The sequence below is a fragment of the Zonotrichia leucophrys genome, chromosome 1 (assembly GCF_028769735.1).
Source record: "Zonotrichia leucophrys gambelii isolate GWCS_2022_RI chromosome 1, RI_Zleu_2.0, whole genome shotgun sequence".
Classification (NCBI taxonomy): domain Eukaryota; kingdom Metazoa; phylum Chordata; class Aves; order Passeriformes; family Passerellidae; genus Zonotrichia; species Zonotrichia leucophrys.
In genome coordinates, this window is record NC_088169.1 from 19,945,005 (window position 1) to 19,963,153 (window position 18,149).

The 18,149-nt window shown below is 44.3% G+C and overlaps 1 protein-coding gene across 1 annotated transcript; it reads right to left on the minus strand.

Moving 5' to 3' along the window:
- Positions 1 to 8,719: 8,719 nt before the first annotated feature.
- LOC135449396 (skin secretory protein xP2-like) lies at positions 8,720 to 17,772 on the minus strand. Its single transcript, XM_064716772.1, has 4 exons — positions 17,767 to 17,772; positions 12,363 to 13,664; positions 9,839 to 9,886; positions 8,720 to 9,752 (listed from the first exon to the last, which is right to left on the minus strand). Exons 1-3 carry the CDS (start codon positions 17,770 to 17,772, stop codon positions 9,878 to 9,880), a joined length of 1,317 nt encoding a protein of 438 aa, XP_064572842.1. The 3' UTR covers positions 8,720 to 9,752; positions 9,839 to 9,877.
- Between the last annotated feature and the right edge of the window lie 377 nt (positions 17,773 to 18,149).

The window sequence follows — 18,149 nt, forward strand, 5'->3', positions numbered from 1 at the left end:
GATTTTTCATGTTTCTTTTCATATTGATATTGGCAAGACCTAGTATTAATTTGCTTGGAAGCCTGGATGAGAGAAATTCAGTACAGCTTCACCAAGGACAATACAGCCCAGCTACACGAGACATCGTGTTGCAAGTGTGGACTCCCTGGTACAAGTCATGTCTTGGAAAGGCCCAGGAGTCTCCAAAGGAAAAATCCACCCATCTGGAATCACTTGTATGACAGCCCATGATTTCTAAATCCCCAAGTGCCAGATCCTACAGTCTGCACATACCCAAAAGTATGATTAACATTGACAGGGGAAACAGCTGCTTTAAGCAATCTTGAAATGAGAGCTTATTTGTGTTAAATACAGATTAAATTTCAAATTTAAAGCAGCAATCAAGTTTTTAATTGCTCCTTTCAGCTGTGGTTTTCTAAGAAGTAGAAAATAACTGCATAAATGTTGGTTAACTTAGAAAAGTCTACTTGGAAAGGAGATTTTGCAAAATGTTCGGAATAATAAAAGAGAGCCATTTTTGCATTGTGCCTGAAAAACTCCAAGTTAACAAAAAAAAAGTCTGGCTCCAGGCCAGACCACCAAAATAGAAACTAAAGACTGTGCTACAAATATAGTCTCAGAAATTGGTTCACATAATTTGTTTATCCTCTAAGTAAAGAGAGAAATTATTTTAAAATTCTGTTTTAAAAATGTTTTGAAACATGTCACTAGTATTGCAAGCCATCTTCATTAATGGAAAAGCCAAGACTCATGTTTTGTTACCACACACACCTTTATGCAGTAAAAAGTGCATGAAAAAACTGTTATAATGTACTTCTAAGGCTTTGCAGTAAAGTGGGAGAAATTTCTGTGCAAATTTCTAGATCACTCAATTTTCCTTTCACAGGGTGTAAAAAGGAAGAAAACATCTTAGAATAATTGAGATGGGTTTTCAGAACCTTTTCTGTTTTATAGGAATTGCTTTTCTCTGGAAGAAACAAATAACTTTTCTGATAACACAACCTGTTAAAATAAAATCTTGAACAATGAAAAGACTCAATTGTAAAATTAGAAATAAATAAATGTACATGAGTGTGCAGAACATAAGAGGCTCATGTGTTAAGAAAAAATGGAGTAATTTTTATATAGTTGCAGCAGGAGCAGCTTCACTTTCAACAAAATAGATGAATTATATTTTTTTCACATAATGCTGCATCCTAGGTCAGGTGACTAAGCTTTGTTTTAAGAACATGAGAACATGAGAAGCAAAAGCTTGCACTGCAAAGAGCAGCACAGTGTGGCAGAGGACAAGAGACATGACAGGAAATAAAAAACCTCACACACAGAAGTTGAGCTTCTCTTACCCACTACCTAGCAGAGGTATTTAGAGATGTTGGAAGCACCTTCATTCGGAAGAAATTAGAAGGATTAGAAGAACACTGGGATATTTGGAAATTTGTGGGCTGAATCATTATCTTTAAAGGAAACAGAGAAATTACCAAAGGCCCTGGAAAACTACACTGAACAACAGGAGGTAAAATCCACCCTACATAAAAGCAAAGGAGCATGCATGAAAGGTAAACCATGAGCGTATCTAGGAGAGCTCTAAAGAGTTTCTTCTCAGGACATTGCCACTGACTGCCCCTGGAAACTGCTAGTTAAAAAAAAAAAGGCAATTCCAGACAAAGATTGGAGTAGAAACTGCAACAGGAAACAACACAGGGAACAAATATTCATGTGCCACTCTCAATAATTTGATCTACACAATGCATCACTATAATTTATCACTCAGTATTGACTGTCCTTAACATGACACACAACAAAGTCTTACAGACTCAATTTCCTTACTGCTTGAAAGAGGCCTCCAAATAAGAGTATTTCCCCTAGTTTACTGTTTTCCCCAGTAGACTATGTTTTCTCCAGCCTCCTGTGGCTCTGTAGTTACAATTTGCAATACTTACATACAGATTTGCCAAACTCGTATTTTCTAGACATCAACTAGATTTCTACCTCCACCATGAGCTCCTAGAGCATGATGAGCTCAGGTAGTCATTGTGCAGCCCTGGCACAGCCCAATGTGATTTCCTGCACTGCTCCCACCAGCCCTCAGCCACATCTCACCCATCTCTCCCAGCAGCACCAACTGTTCCAGCATCACCTGGAACTCCACAAGCCAGGTGTCACAAGGAACAGGGGTGGTGAACTGACCCCCTCCTCCTGCCAAAGCCTCCACAGCAAGCACAGGAAAGAGACAAGGAGGGAAAGCAGGGAATCTACAGCTAGCCCCAAACTTCTTCCCTTTTCTGGAGCTCTGTATAAGCACTAGTGTGTGGGGTTAGTGCATTTCCTACTTCACCAAATCCTTAGAATGGACACCATAGGTGAAAGTTATTAAATATTGGCAACTTTCCCATCCTTACCTATCTCAAAGGGCTCACTCCTACTCACTGACCCACTCAGGTGCTGCTGGCTCTTTGCCTCTAGTCCTGCCTGTGTTCAAGGGTGCAGCAGCAGAGAGGAGAACATCAGGTAAATGGCACTCTCTGAAGCTCCCTGAGTCAGTCCAGCCTTCACCTCGATGCCTGAGGTGCTCCCTTTTCACACTGGCATCTCTCCCACAGACTGGGATGGGGGGAAGGGGGAAGGAGGGGGTGGAGGAGGGGAGATGACAAATCAGAAGATTAGGTCCTTTGATAGCTGCGCATAAAATAATTAATCAATAATGACACTAAACCTGTGGTGCAACTTCACAGACATTAAAATATGAATACATCAGTTAATTTAATTGCTAGTAGTCTTGAGCAGAGCACACTCACAGATGATGCATCTACAGCAAACATTTCAAAGTTTCAGTTCTTGCTTGACAGGGCCCATCACTTGCATCATCACTTTTAAACACTACATCAAAAAGGCCCACACACTCAAGGCAACAACGTCCTCTCAAGAAAGTAACTTCTGCATTTTGAAAGAGAAGACATGTTTTACTTTCCCGTGGCTTGCCAGGTTAAGCCACAGAGTAAGCCATCTTACCAGAACATATCTGTTGAGTAATTTTTACCTCCTACCACAGCCAAATCTGCCCATGCTCACGCTATTCAATATACAGGGCGTGCTGTGGTACTCTCCTGGACAACACAAGCCACAGCAATAAGTAGGTTTATCTTGTCCTCTACCACTTGGAGATATTAACCAGGCTATAACAAACAATTCCCAGCTTAGGAAAGCTAAGTAGCATTGCACTTTTCTTACTCAACAGTAAATATCTCAGCCGTTTCTGTTTCTCAGTTACAGCACTTCTTGCAGGACCTTCAGAGAACAAGGTGTCAACACTGAAGCTGCAGAACAATGGTGGGGGGGGAGTAACACAAAAGGAAAGTTTCTTTGTTCCCATGCTCTGCAGAAACTGCTCTTTCAGGGACTGTGGGCTGGGGAGATCAAGAGAAGCAAAAAGGAACAGTTTATTCCAGCCCTGCAGCTCTGATGCAGTGAACCAGTGGGGAAGCAGGTGAGCCAAGGTCTTGTTGTCAGCTCCTGCATTTGGGGAAGCACTCTGTATCAACAGCTTCCTCATGCAAGAGGCAGGTAAAGGATGTGCCCATCCATTCCTCCCCATCTGATGGGGAACAACTGAGATTATTTACACCTCTGTGCAACACGGGCCTGTGAACAACTTGTGCTGTTCTCAGCAGCGCAACAGCGCTGCAACCTGCTAAGGGTTTGTTTTCAATGCTTTGAGTACTGACCAAAAACCCAAAACAAATCAAACATGTTTTTAAATGCTTGCTAACAAAAGTAAAGAATATTTTGTCTTAACACATACAATTTATCTGTGTTTTAAGACAGACATACCTGTCGTAACACACAGGTAAATTGTATTGTTTTCTAACACTGAAAGATTCAATTTTACTCCATTTCATTTGCAGGTAATCAAAATGTTTAAACCAGAAAATGCATGGTAGGAAATGGTGCATACCAGGTATCACTCACTGTCCTCTCAGAAAGCATTTGTAACTATATCCCACACATACAATGAAAGTACTTTGTGGCTGTGTGATTTTCTGTTGTTTTGGGTTTTTTTTCAAAGCATGCTTAGGCACAAGAAGAAGTGGTCTTTTAAGGTACCTCCTTGGGCTCCATAGTTCTGTAATCAGTTCCATGAAATGCCCTCAAGCTTGGTGGATCAGCATCACTGACAGCCTGGTCAGCTTCACCCACTGGCCAGGGCTGCTTTTTCTGCTCACATATTGGCCCACAGAGCACCTGCAGCAATACTGGTGCACGTGTAATTTACTTTCTGCAACCAAACCCCCTTGAGATATTCTGCCCAAAGCTTTTCCACTGGCCACACTAAGCCACAAAGCTGCATCTTCTTTTCCTCAGTGGGAAAATAACTGACAGACTGGGTACCCTCAAAGTTACTATTTTTGCCTTTGAATACCACCAAATTTTTTGTGCTGCTCCTGGAAAAACTTCATGATCTTACAGGTGTAAACTCAGACATTTCTCCCAGAAATCCCATGTAATGGTAGTGAGATTTCCCTTGTTATCCACCAATGCTCTATAACGAGGTCACATATCCCGCTTGGGAGAGTGCTGGTGAGGGAGAAAGGACAAGGAAAGTGACACAGGCAAGGAAAACAAAGTGCTTCTCCCAATCCAACACCACTTCAAGAACTCTAGTGCTTCAAGTTCACTCAGACACACCAAGTACAGCAAGACACACACCTGCATGCCCTGAGCAAAGGCACCCTCAGAGATTTCCCCACCTCAAACTAACCTTACTTTATTATTGCCAGTGTGGACTTGCTAACATTTGTAATCCCAGCACCTCTGTTAAGTACTTGTGTAATTATCATTCCACAGCTAAAAGATGGGGAAAAGCACTGCATAGACCATCCCAGGGAGATGCACACAGCAGGGAACCATGTGCCTGCCCTGGTGGTATTTGTTTGCTCCCAACACCATCAATGACATTTCACTGTTACAAAGTGAAAAAACCCCAGGAGCTGAGACTAGGCAGGTATGGTGGGAGACACATGCCAGAATGCCCAAGTGCAGAGCAGGAAGTTTAGGCAGAGGAGGTTTGAACTCCTGGCTCATGTTACATATTTCAAGGACATGCCTTGTCCCTGTTGATGCCAGCAACATCTACTCCTGGACACACACTCCACGTCCTCTGCCACCACGTTGTTTTGCAGGTTATCAACTAAGCAGCCCCACCAACCAACATCAACACACTTTACTGCCCACTACCTTCATGTAACCTCATATTTGGGGGTAACAGAGGGCATTTATGGACACTGAGTATCAGCAATGCAGATGGTGCTTGTATCAAAAGCACTTACACTGCAGCCTGTGTAAGCAATGTAGCTGGTTTTAAACAACTACTCCTGACTTCAGATCATTAGAACTGCCATTTGAAGTGGCAGGTGGAATCTTCTACACCTGCTGATGTAGGTTCAGATAAAATCCTCACATTGCACAGTTCAGAAAACTAAAAAAAAAAAATATCTGGAAACTGAATATGATCCAGGTTTAGCTATGAATGGAATAAATAACAAGCAACCTAAGTTTTGTGCAAAGGATTTTATGGACGCAAATGTTTGCAATTAAAAAATTTAAAGAAAACACTTTGGTGTTTTTATGTAAACATTCCCCTGCTGCCTTGGAAATATTGACACAGCAACAGTGCCCTGAAACGTTGCAGAAAATAAAGTATTCCTTAAAGTAAAGAAAGAGCTACAACCACCAAAAAAGGTAAAAGTACTTATTGAATTATTTCAAGTTTACAAATAGCAAGATATTGTAAACACGTTCCAGCTATTTAAATCTCTGCTGCTCTTTTGCTGATTGCCCAGTAAACTGCAAAATTGCACCAATGCCAAGTGTTTTGATGAGAATTTCCTGGTGAAGAAAAAAAATTCTGGACCTAGAAGATTTTATGGATCAAAGCTCCTTTATTGGGCTGAGGCAAAAACCAAACCTGGGTACCAAAACAAGAGGGCAAAATAAGATCTTTATCATTTCTCCAGCCAAGTTTTCAGAGACTTAATCTCTTCATAGGAAGAGTTACCAAAGCACTCCCACAGACACTATCAATTGTTGCAGTCCCTGTTAAGCCCATGACCTGAAAAGAAGTTTGGTAACTTCACCAGGCAACACCTTCACCAACACCAAGGCTGTTGGAACTGACTCACATCCCCTCCCTCTATGGTTACAACAGTCTTGGGGGCTTTGGGATTTGATTTTACCAGAGGAGTGGACAGAAAAAAATGGTGTCAATGCCACTGGCTCCTCAAAACCACACAAGCCTTGCAGGCAGCTGGGGAGCCTCCTGTGTGCTCTCCACCCAGCCACACTTAGACACTCTCTGACTTCCTTCATGCTAGACCACACAACCTGACAGAACTAACCACACATGAAAGGCTCCCTACATACAGACAGGCTGATCAGACACTGCCCTCAGATGTCTGCTGTGCTCACCAGATTTTTATAAAGAAGATAACCAAGTTGGTACAATGATTCAAGACAGCAGAAGATGGGAAAGCAATGCCTGAAGCTTAAATTGGAAGTCACACTGAGAAGATCTCATCAGAGACTGGAAGTAATTTTACTCTACTGCAGATGTAACAGGCTACCTCACATGCAAAACATTCTGCTGTCACCTTATCTTTAAAGACACAACATTGTACTAATAAGGCCAGAAGAGCCTACTAATAAGCCTTGTCTTTTCAGATGCTTTAAATACCTCAAACTGAACTGCTGCACACAGGTGGAAGTCAGAAAACCCAATTATTTGACTCTACTTCTGCTACAGCTCAAATCTGAACTCCCCAAGCACGTCAGCTTACTGAAAGAACTATGTATTTTAGTCTTATCCCTACATTGCAACTTGTTTTGTGTTTTGTCAGAATCACACTGCATGAGTTTTGATTTGTTCTTTGCAATAACAATGCATATAAATCCAGCACATGAAAACGCACATTTGTGGGGAAAAAAAAGCTATCCTGCTAGAAATCCCTAAAAATAAATTTATTTGAAATTACTCGCCAAAAGTACACTCCTTAATTCTAGTTAATTGAGAGAAAACTGTTTTTCCATAAGCTTCAGGTCCTCCCATACAAATAAATTCCCACACACTACACAAATATTCCCAAATGGAAATTCCATCAGTCTTACTGAAAAGTTTTGCATCATCTTTGTACAAATGCTCAAAATCTTTAGAGCACAGCATAAGAAATTTCAACTATACCAAAGACATCCCCCCATGCTATGAAATACCACTTAAGAGAAATAGTATTTGTAGAAAAATAACTCCATATGCATTACTGGTTTCCACTGCAGATCACAGTTACTCCAAGAGGAACAGAATCATGGTCAAATCCTAAGCCTCTCTCCAAATGTGTGCTCTATCCTCACACAGCACTTTAAAGGGTTATCCCCAGTGTCAAGGATAGAGGCAAATCCATGGAGTAAACTAACTGTTGAAATTTGAAGAAATCCCTTGAAGTGCAACATTTTAATGAGAAACTAGTGTAGAAGGAAATTTCCTGCAGAATCTTACAGCACAGCAATGAGAGGCAAAGCACACATGCAACAATAAACCCTAATGCAAGGATGCACAAGTACCACAGTGAAATTACAGGGTGGCTCAGAGCGAAGAAGAAAAACAGCAAAGAGGGGAAGAGGTCTCACATGTTGCAAAAACATCACTGCCAATGACATGAAACACAACTTCATTATGAAAGCAGACAGTGACTTTAAAGTAGCCACTGGCACTGGAGAGCAAGGTGGAGCTCTGGCAATTCTCTACAGCAGATATGGAAGGCAGGGTAGTCCAACCCAGAACCAGCAGCAAGCAGGAGACTGGGTGGTGACAGTGCCAGGAAGGGCACCAGACTGTATAAAGCTGGAGAGAGTAACAAACAAACCAAAACATTCTTGGCAGAAGGACTCAGCAAAGAGCATTAGGAAGTGTTTTAGACTCCAGCTGGCTATGCTGCTTTCAAAGCAGACAAAAACCAAAACTTGCTGCTTTGCTGCTCTGAGTCCATAGGTTAAGACCACACTCGTACAATTCATCAGGGAGACAGATGAGACCAGTTTTTGCTCACTCCTCCTCACTCCACATCCACCTCTTCCCAGACCTCTTCCCAAATCCTGACACTACAGCACTTGCTCAGGCAGAGATGCCTGCAGTGATGGAGCAGCCATGTGGTTCATGGAGCAATGATGGTAACAAACAAAGCACAGACCAGTGAGTAACCAGGTTCTGATTTCTTAAAACAGGAGGACAAAGGAAAAATAGCATGAGTGATCAGATGATTGAGCTTAAGCCCCTTCTTGAAAACAAAAAGTACTTTTGTAATGTGTAAAAGTGCTCTATATTCTACTGTATCAAATGCAGGAATCTCAGCATTCACTAAATCAGTTTTGGAGACCATTAAGTATTTAGTACAGAAGCTATTTCATTTTCAAGGCCCAATATGTGCTATCACTGTCTCAAAAACTGGCAGATGAATAAGCTACGATAGCTACAGCTACATTATGAAGTCTTTATGCAAAATATTGGAAGAAAATTCCAAAGGCTAATTTATTTTCACTTGTTAATTAAAATTCAGTTGTGCTTTAATAACTGAAAACCAGAAATTGTGTAAAAAGTCGGGTGATAAAAAAGCGAATACAAAAGCGAAGTGGCAATACAAGAACAAGGGAGGAAAAAACCTGGTAAGATTAAGAATAGCATTTAAATATAAAAATTTATTTAGGTGAAGTCACAAACAGTTTGATATCAATTTACAAACACTTTATGTTATGCATATTATTGGAAATATTGAGAAAGGGAGAGAACATAAGGGCAGCTTTTTCCTGAAACAACTAAAGGCAAACCCTTACCATCATGCGCATTACTGGATCATAGCATTACCTTGACCACACCCCTTAGTATGCAAGGAAAAAGGAGAAGAAAACAACATACTGAGATGCAAAATGAAAACTGTGAATCAGTGAAAAAGATTTTCATGAACACCAGACTACAAAGTCTGATGGTCACGATTTTAAGTAATCTACTAGGATATAAACAAAATTATAACTTAGGTCAATCATTATAATTGATGAAGAATTTTGTAATGCACAATTGGACTATTTGACAATGACAGTAATGGTTAATGCAGAACAATGGAAAGAGGATACTGAGCCTAACAGAATAATTCTGTTGACAACCTGAGTTATTATCCCAAGTGTATGATACTTTTCTGAGTCAAATACACATTTATGTTGCAGATACTCTCAATGAAATGGCAAAAGTAACAGCTGTAACAAGACAAGTTATGATTTATTTTTTTAAACAAATATAATACATAGGGTTCTGAAGTGTCCGGTTGTGATCTGCAAAGATCCAGGATTGCACACAAGTTTGGTCAAATGAGAAGGTTTAATCTGCGCATTAAATTGGCTTTTACTTTCAAAGTAGTATTTTAGGCAGGATTCTCCTCCGGGAGAGTGCTCCTGACCTCATTCAACCAGTGTTCAATTTATTCACCTTCCTGAATCTTTGCCCTCTTTGGATAGTCTGTGACAAGTGCTGCGCTGCAGGAATTCCTGTTTTCCAGCAAACTGGCTTGCTCTGCAGGTTTGTAGTCCATTGTTACAATTGCTGATTGGTACAATGAATTTCCTACGTCTTCTCTAGCACAGCTTGCAACGCAACAGAAGCAGAGGTAAAAGAATGCACTAGAATACCAGAGCTCCACTTAAACACCAACGGAGTCAGGCTGTTGGCACCAATAAGAAATTCTGTATTTAACAAATCTGCAAATATTTAAGATCCAAAGTTATTCAGTTTTATAAATAAACTCACCCACTTAGTCTGACTCCCATCCCAACTGGTCTTCTGTTTTCATGGAGTCTGGGGAAAAAAAAGAGAGTTGTCTGAAGTTATACACACAGACATAAATTTGCAGGAATGACTCTCACCTATCCTACACACACACCAATTATCGCACTCAAACTACAGCTAGGATTTCTCACTTTGTTCTTTCCATGTAATGCAAAGTTACTCTTCACCAGTGCCTTAGAAAGGACAGCTGTGCTCAGACACAATGCTTCCTACACTTTGACTTAATTTTCACTGTTTAACCCTCTGTGGAAATGCAGAATTAGAGATACAGGCACTAAAAACTAAATGATGCTGAAATTCAAGGAGTCTTGGACTACAAGGGGGAATGAAATCCAGTCAGGCTGCCTAACACTATCCTTCGAAACTACAAAAAGAAAATAATTTCAAAACAACAGCCTGGTAAAAAAGGTTTTTGTAAAACACCTCCTCTTCCTCTTGACAGTGTAAAAGTTGAAAAGCTTAGGTTCTGTCCAAAGTCTTGAGGCCATAAAAGGCTATTCTCTCCCATTTTAATTCTCCAGTTCTTTCACCCAAGTGTGATGTCGCATCTTATTTGGCTGACGTAGTTTTATACAACATAAAGAGAGCTTGCAGCAAACTGAGGAGATATGGGGAAAACACACAGGTCACCTCCAAGAAAATATTTCCTTGCTGTGACCATGCCAATGACAAATTCATGCTTTATCCTAGGCCTCACCTACATTTGACAGCTGCCTAAACCATCATTTCATTTAAGGACATTTTTAAACAGTTATAAGAGACTATATGCTACCAATTAAAAACTGCTCTAGTAACAGAAAGGTGGCTGAAACCACAACAATTAATTGCCCAAGTTTTACTTTTTACTTTTTCATTGTGCTTTGAAAGTACCACTCATTTTACAAACATTAAACTTTTGATATTTTGTAAGAGTTAAAATAAACATGTTTATTTTTTTTCTTTACACTTTCTGGGGGAAAAAAATACAACAATGCCACTGATAAAAATCAACTAGGAAGTTTCCATGAAATCAAAGGGGATTGAGATCCCTGGTGCCTCAGCAGAAAACCCAGCAAAGGTCAGCACTGACAGACCAGCTGCTGTGGAAGAAGTTACAAGAGTGGTTAACATGACAAGCTGAAGGTCCAGTCTCACATAAGATGAAAGCTATAAGTCACTGCCCATCTGGTGCTCACATAAGATCTGTAGGAAAACAAGAACTGAGCTGTTCACCTTGAGAATGGAGAAATGTAAACAGACATATGAGAAAAAGTTGCAGAACACAGAGCATCAACCACAGAAGGTGCAAGGCCAGCAGGCCTGGGTTTATCTATCTTACTGTGTGGTGTTTGCTCCCTTTCTATGTCACAGGTTGACCCAGAGAAGTTACTTTTGATATGCACCAAAGGCAAGACTTGCTGTGACACACCAAGCACTTTCATACGCCTTGAAAAGGGACCAGGCTAACATGAGTCAAAGCAAGGAACTTAGTCCCCCCCCCTGTGCTGGCAATCAGACAAGCACAGCATCTGATAAAGCAAAAAAAATTCTTCTGGAAAGCAAAGGTTCTTTCTACAATTGTAAAAAATAATTTATCGGAAATAAACATAGCCATTATAACAGAATCTCTCTGTCACCATTCAGCTGGCATGAAGCTCAGCATCCAGCTGAATTTTCTGTGCTGAGGATTTGGCAGACTGCAGTCACCGGTGTAAGAGAAGCAGCACAACCCCAATATAGACAGGCAGCTGGCTGTGGAGGTCAGCATCATGCCTCAGGCAGGACAAAGGGCAGACCTGCCTGCATCCACCACAGATTATAACAATTCACACAGTGATGCCTGTACTGAAAGCAAACCAAGTACACAAAATCCTCCCTGCTTCTCCTAATCACACTCATCTTTTCCCACAAAACAGGCTCTAACTTGTGGATTAAATCTAGCGAGCCCCCAAACAGGTTTAATCTTCAAATCGTGGTGAATTTGCACACTGTGGCCATTCCTGTTATGTTTATCTGTATTCATATCAATTTTTTGCCATCCCATGCTGTGTGCAAGCGCCCACATGTTCCCATAATAACAGCAGAGTCTGTACTCTTTGCCTTACATACAGATAACTGTATTGCTGAGAAAGTTGATTTTTAAAGACAACTCAAAGGAAAAGAACAAAACAACAGAACATCTTTCTTCTAATGTCTTCAGGAAAATACAAAAATATATCAGAAGAAGGAATGGGGCTCCTATTTTCTGGTGCCTGGAGCAATAAATGCTCAAACATTTGCTCAGAGCATCCATCTGCGTGCACACCTCTCACGGTGGCCAGCCCATGGGTGGGCACCCATGATACCGCGTCCCTATGGTCAACACGAGCAAAGGGTCAGTGCCACGAGACGAGAGCTGCCGACCAAACAAGGGCACCCCAACTGCCCCTTTCTCCTCTTCCCATGCGAGGGAGCGCCATGCCCGGCCAGCAGAGTAGAGAAACACGCGGCCATCGGCCCATCACACCTGGCTTTTCTCCTCCTGCTTGGGGCTCTGGCCCGGCGGTGGCGGCTGGGCCGGCGAGGCCTGTGTCTCGCTGTCGGTACGCAGGCGTCTGGGGACAAGCGACTTGAGGGGCGCCATCCACTTCATCCACAGGTCCAAGTCGACGTCGCCCCAGGGCAGCGAGGGGTTCTTGGCCGCCCGCCGCCGGAAATCCTCATCGTAGTTCATCCAGGAGGTGCCCCCGTAGGTGGCGTGCAGCTTGCGGATGGTGTCCAGGTACTTGAACATGGCTCCGCAGCGCGCCGGGTGCTTCTCGCACAGCACGCTGGCGTACACCAGGAAGGCCGAGACCCACTGGTCCAGCGTGTCCCCCGGGCGCGGGCCGTGCTCGGGGGCCAGCTCTGTGTGGAGCAAGGAAAAGAGGTCAATGAACTCCCCCCGCCAGATCCGCTCCTTCGTGGCCTTGGCCAACTTGTAGCCCAGCGGCCGCCGCAGCCCCACGTAGGGGGTGGCCGCCGCCTCGGCCTCGCCCTGCCCCGCCGCCGCCGCTGCTGCCGGAGCCGGAGCTGGGGCCGGAGCAGGAGCAGGAGCAGGAGCAGGAGCAGGGGCTGGGGCTGGAGCTGGGGCCGGAGCCGGGGCCCCGGCCGCGCCGCTCGCCGCTGCCGCCTCGGCGCAGGGGCTGGCGGCCGCCGCCGCTGCCGCCGCCGCCCCCAGCGCGGCCTGGCGCTCCAGCCAGCGCGGGTTCACGTAGACGGTCCGCAGGCGCGGCGCGGCCCCGGCCGCCGCCGCTGCCGCCGCCCGCGCCGAGCCCTCGGCGCCGGGCTGAAGCCGCAGCACGGCCAGGGCGGCGGGCGCGCCGGCGGGCAAGTCGCTGCCGTCCCGCCGCGGGGCCGGCTGGGCCGCCGCCGGCACCTGCAGCAGCGAGGGCGCCGCCCAGGGCGGAGAGCCGCCCCTAGGCCCGGCCGCCGCCGCCAGCGCCTCTAGGCCCGGGAGGCCGAGCCGCGAGCCGGGCGCCACCGCGCCGAGCACCCATCGGGTCTCGGCGATCCCGGTGCGGTCCCGGGGGCTCCGCGACCTCCCCTCCTCGCGGCGGCCGGCGAGCGCCGTCCCCAGCGTTAGCGGGGCCGCGACTCCGGCCCGGCGGCGGCGGCGGCTCCGCCGCCTCCCACGTGGCATCGGCACGGCGGCTGCGGGCGGCGCGCGCCTCGGGGGGCGGGGCCGCGGGGCGGGGCCAGAGCCGAGGCCCCGCCCCCGGGCGCCCCCGGCCCCGCCCCCCGCGGCTCCGCGATCCCCGGGACGTTCCAGGGAATTGTCCGGGCGGCGCTGGAATGCCGGGAGGGGAGCACAGAGAGCGGAACACTGCCTCTCGCTCAAAAAATGACCCAAATCCCCGTGTATATATATGCATGCTCTATACATACATGTATATCTAAATGTACGTATGTATATGCACACACATTTACAAATATATACACCACTTTTACTTATATATACCACATGCTATATAACAGATTTGCACAGTGTATATATAACTTCTGTAAGGATATGTAGTAGGCTTATGTCTACATAAGGTGCGTACTACATATCCTTATATGTCATTATTATTGCTTCAGTATAGCAAATGTTTTGAGGAACAATGGCATTACATTGCTTCTCCCTTCCAGTATAAATAAGCCTTTTTCTCTTTACAGAAAATTGCTTTTTAATTTTTTTTGGAGATGCTGTCACACAGACTGAGCTTTCCTAGCTAAGCACTGAGTAGGTCACCAGCTACTGGTGACCTACCAGTGCTTAGCTAGGAAGGTTGAGCCCCACTGGAGTAAAAGCTGGGTGCTGGCTCCTTGTGTGGACTTATGCACCCCACTTCACAGCTACTTCCACAAACACTTCTCTTCTGGACGAGAAGCCTTGAGTGCTGTGCTGAAGTGTTTATAGATCAATTCCACTGCAACAAAGACAAAAGTTTCGTAAAAAAATATAACACTTCTTTCATTTTCACAGAAAGACTGGAAGAGATACATTTTAGATGAAATCCTTTTTGAACAAAAAAATCAAATCCCAGGAATGACAAACTTAGGAATTCTTCAGTAAGAAAAAAAAAAAAAGTAAGGTAAAAGAGTGGCTTTGGATTTTTTTTTTAATGCTTAGTAAATTCTAAATAAATAATTAGAGTAGCAAAAAGTTACTATTTTCCAAATCACCTTTATTTTCAGGGATTTTTCAGAAGTCTGAACGAACCAGGCTTTTTTTCATTCTTGAGATGAATACACTCTAACTTTGATAAAAAAATATTTTTTTTAAATTCAACCAATAACAGGTGACAGTCACTCCTTCCAATTTCAGTTTAATGAGGCATTAATAAAACCAGACATTGTTAAAATAACAATAAGACCATAGCTTCTCTAAAATGTAACCATGTTACATGCTTGTTACAAAGTCAAGTGATAGCCATTTTACACAAAGTCTCTGAAAATTTTCTGAAGGCTAAGGTTTTCTTGACTTTGCTTCAAAATTAGTATTTGTTTAGAACCAGAAAGTGATTCAAGTTGGAGGGAAGCTCAAGAGGTCTATACTCCAACCTCCTGGTCATAGAAGGGCAAAAACTAAACTGAGACAAGATTACTTAGTGCCTTTTTCAGTTAGATCTTGAAAACCATCAGTGATAGGGATCCCATAACCTGTTCCAGTATTGATGATTACCCTTGGTAAATCCATGCTGAGTCTTTCCAGTCGCATTTTTCTCCTCCATGTGCCCAGAAGTTCTCTTCCAAGAGAACTTGCTTTTGTGATTTTCCTGAAGTGAAGCCACCAGCCTTTAGCAGCTTAGGCAGTCCTTGCTCTTTTTGAAGACAGGTGCAACTTTTAGCCTTTTCCAAGCCATTAGGTACTTCTCCAAATTTTGATGGCCTTTCAAATATAAAAAGTGGCTTTCCAGTGACATTATCCAGCCATTTGAGCACCCTCAGATTCATCCCCACTGGTTCCTGAGACTTCATTTGTCTGTGACTCCTCAAGAAAAGATCCACAACTTGGTCCTTTCCCCCTGTTTAGAGGTTTTTTCACCTTGAGGCACAAAGGGCTGGGAGACTTTGTTGGTGAATGTCAAGGCAATGAAGGCATAAATAGAAATAATTTTGTGCCAATTCTACAGGTTTTTTAAATACCTTCCGGGACAGTGCCTCCACCACTTCCTTGGGCAGCCTGTTCCAGTGTTTTGCCTCAGAAAGGAAGGGCTAGCAGCATCAGATCAACTAGTACTCTCACTAATCCTCTGCAGATATGGCTGCCCAGACAGTATCTTGTGGCTGGAAGTTATCAGTAAAATTTGGGAATTAGGACTGTGGTTTTGTCCTGTGCCTGTACCATGCCCACTAAGAGCTCAAGCCTATTTCAGGATGGTGATGCCAGGTCTCACAATAATCCAGTTCGTAGTGATAATGAACAGAAACTTCAAAAATAATCAGTAAGTACTTTTATTGCTATTACCCCTGAAAGATGCAGACAGCAGCTATGAGCAGCAGTGAAGTTGTCTACATGGATAATCTCTATGCACATGCTGCATTTACTCTTTGAATTGCAAGTGTGATCCTCTCTGTCTCATGAAAACTATAATTTTTGATGGAGGCTTTCATGAAGAAAACCAGCTGGGCAATAAGTAATACTTGGGCTGAGCAGGTGGAAATAAGAATGCTTTGCCTCCACTTCATTTAGAGCTGCTGCTTGTGACGTATGCTCCTAACTATGCACTTATCTGATCGTTTCAGTCTCCTTTCACAGGCTGTGTGTGCAGTGTGTAAGGATCTGAATAGGAAACTTGGGGGTTTGCCTGCTGGCAACCGGCTGTGCCCAGGAGTGTCAGCCCTTCAAAGTGGGCAGGGCACCTCACTGCTTCAGGGAACTGCTTCTGGTGAATTCTGGAGGCAAATGTGCTTGTCCTCTCTGCTCCTCATGTGATGAGTTCCTTACAGCTCCGAATTTCCCTCTCTGCCTTTTTCCTCGTGTCTTCCTGTCCCTTTATGTTCCCATGATGTTTGTACAGGACAAAAAGAGCAAATACTTGGAGCCACACGTATGTATATTTGTATTGCAGATGTGTCTCAACTAAATTGCTAGAATAGGCTCAGAACTGCAAAAACAACTGCAGATTGTCTTATGCTTCAGACCTTCTTTTTAGTCCCAAGCATGAGACCTTATTGAAGGCATTAATGAGGAGGCAAAATGAAATGAAGTTCTAAACAGAAACAGCTGCAACCTTAGCTGTGGAGGAACTTGGAATTAGGCAATAGGACAGTTTGTGAAAATAAGAGGGAAAAGCTACTTTGCAGACCAAGGGAAAAAAATCTCATTTGGAAACATTACCTAAAAGCAGAACACCTCCCTTTGAAAGAGGATGTACTTGTGTGCTGTAGCTGTTCATGAACTTTAAACAAAGCCACAGAGGAGAGATCTGCCTACTCTATTGATGAAACCAGAAAGTGCTGCCATAGAGCATTTACCTGCATTGGCTCCAGGACCCCAGAGAGAACAACACAACCCTGCACTAGGGTCTGAGGAGAAAATGCAGCAGGAGGAGAAAATAACCCTTGTGTTATTTTCTGAAGCACTTTTTTTTTTTCTTTTCCAAAATAACCAATCTTTTTCTAAACAAATGTTCTAAGAGCTGCTTGCAACAGTTTTGGGGAGACTGGGGTTTTTGGAGCTGGTGGGTTTTCAAGTCAAAAGAAGGATGCTAAGGCCCCATGGAATCTGCAGTCTAACTGTGAGCTCATCTGAGACTGGGGAGGTTTGCCAAATGCACAGGGCATCTTCCACTTACTCCACAAATAAAAGGTCAGGAAGAAAAACAGGGTTTGGTGCTGTGTGTTTTGCTTTCCAACTTGAAAAATTTAGCAGCTGTAGCATTCACTGACACAATAGCAACAGAAACAAACCGACCCATGAAGCTAAAGGTTACTTAATAAAGTTTAAACACAGAGTAAATGATGGTGTTGGAGATCCAGGAAAAACCTGACAAACATCACAGCTGAACTCCCTCAGTGAGGGGAGGAGAACTGTTGATATTCCCAGCTAGGAGCAGCAGAACGAGCCAGATTCTGCAGCTGAGGGGCTGCTTCCTTCACTCCAGGTGAGAAGGGGCTGGCTGCCTTCATGGAGCTGCCTGATCTTGTCCCTCTCTGTGCATTCTGTTTCTGCATTTCTTTACAATTTTGCTTTCCGTAAGTTTGCTCTGTCTCTCTGGTAAATGTTTCCTTCCTTATGCTTGCAGTGGGCACAGAGAAAGTCTCAATGGAAGACAAACATGTTCAGTTACTTGAGCTGAGGAGGCTTAGCTTCACCGGTCCCACTCCTGTCCTTTTCTGTGGCAGTGAGGTACTCAGCAGACGAGTTACAGGTCTCGGTGGCCCATGCTGCCTGTGGGGCTCACGTCCATGTGCCCTTAAAGGAGGTATTTCAGAGGATGGAGGAGAGACGTGGGCCAGAACACAGCTACAAATTGAGCTCCGTTGAAGACCCTGTCCCGTGTGCTGCACAATGTGAGTATTTGTTGCTGGAAACTTTTTCTGGAGACATCATCTCTGCCCGACACAGCCGGGCCGGGACGGACGGAGGTTCCATAAGCAGCAGCGGGGCCGGAATGGGACGCGGCGCAGGGCTCAGAAGGTCAGATCCAGGCTCGCCTGCACATCGGGAGCGATCGTTCCGGAGAACAGCTGCTCGATCCGTCCCCAAACGCAACCACACCGTCCCAGGGCGGCAGCGCCCGGGGCCCGCGCAGCCCGGCGGGGCTGCCTGCCCCGCGCCCCCGAC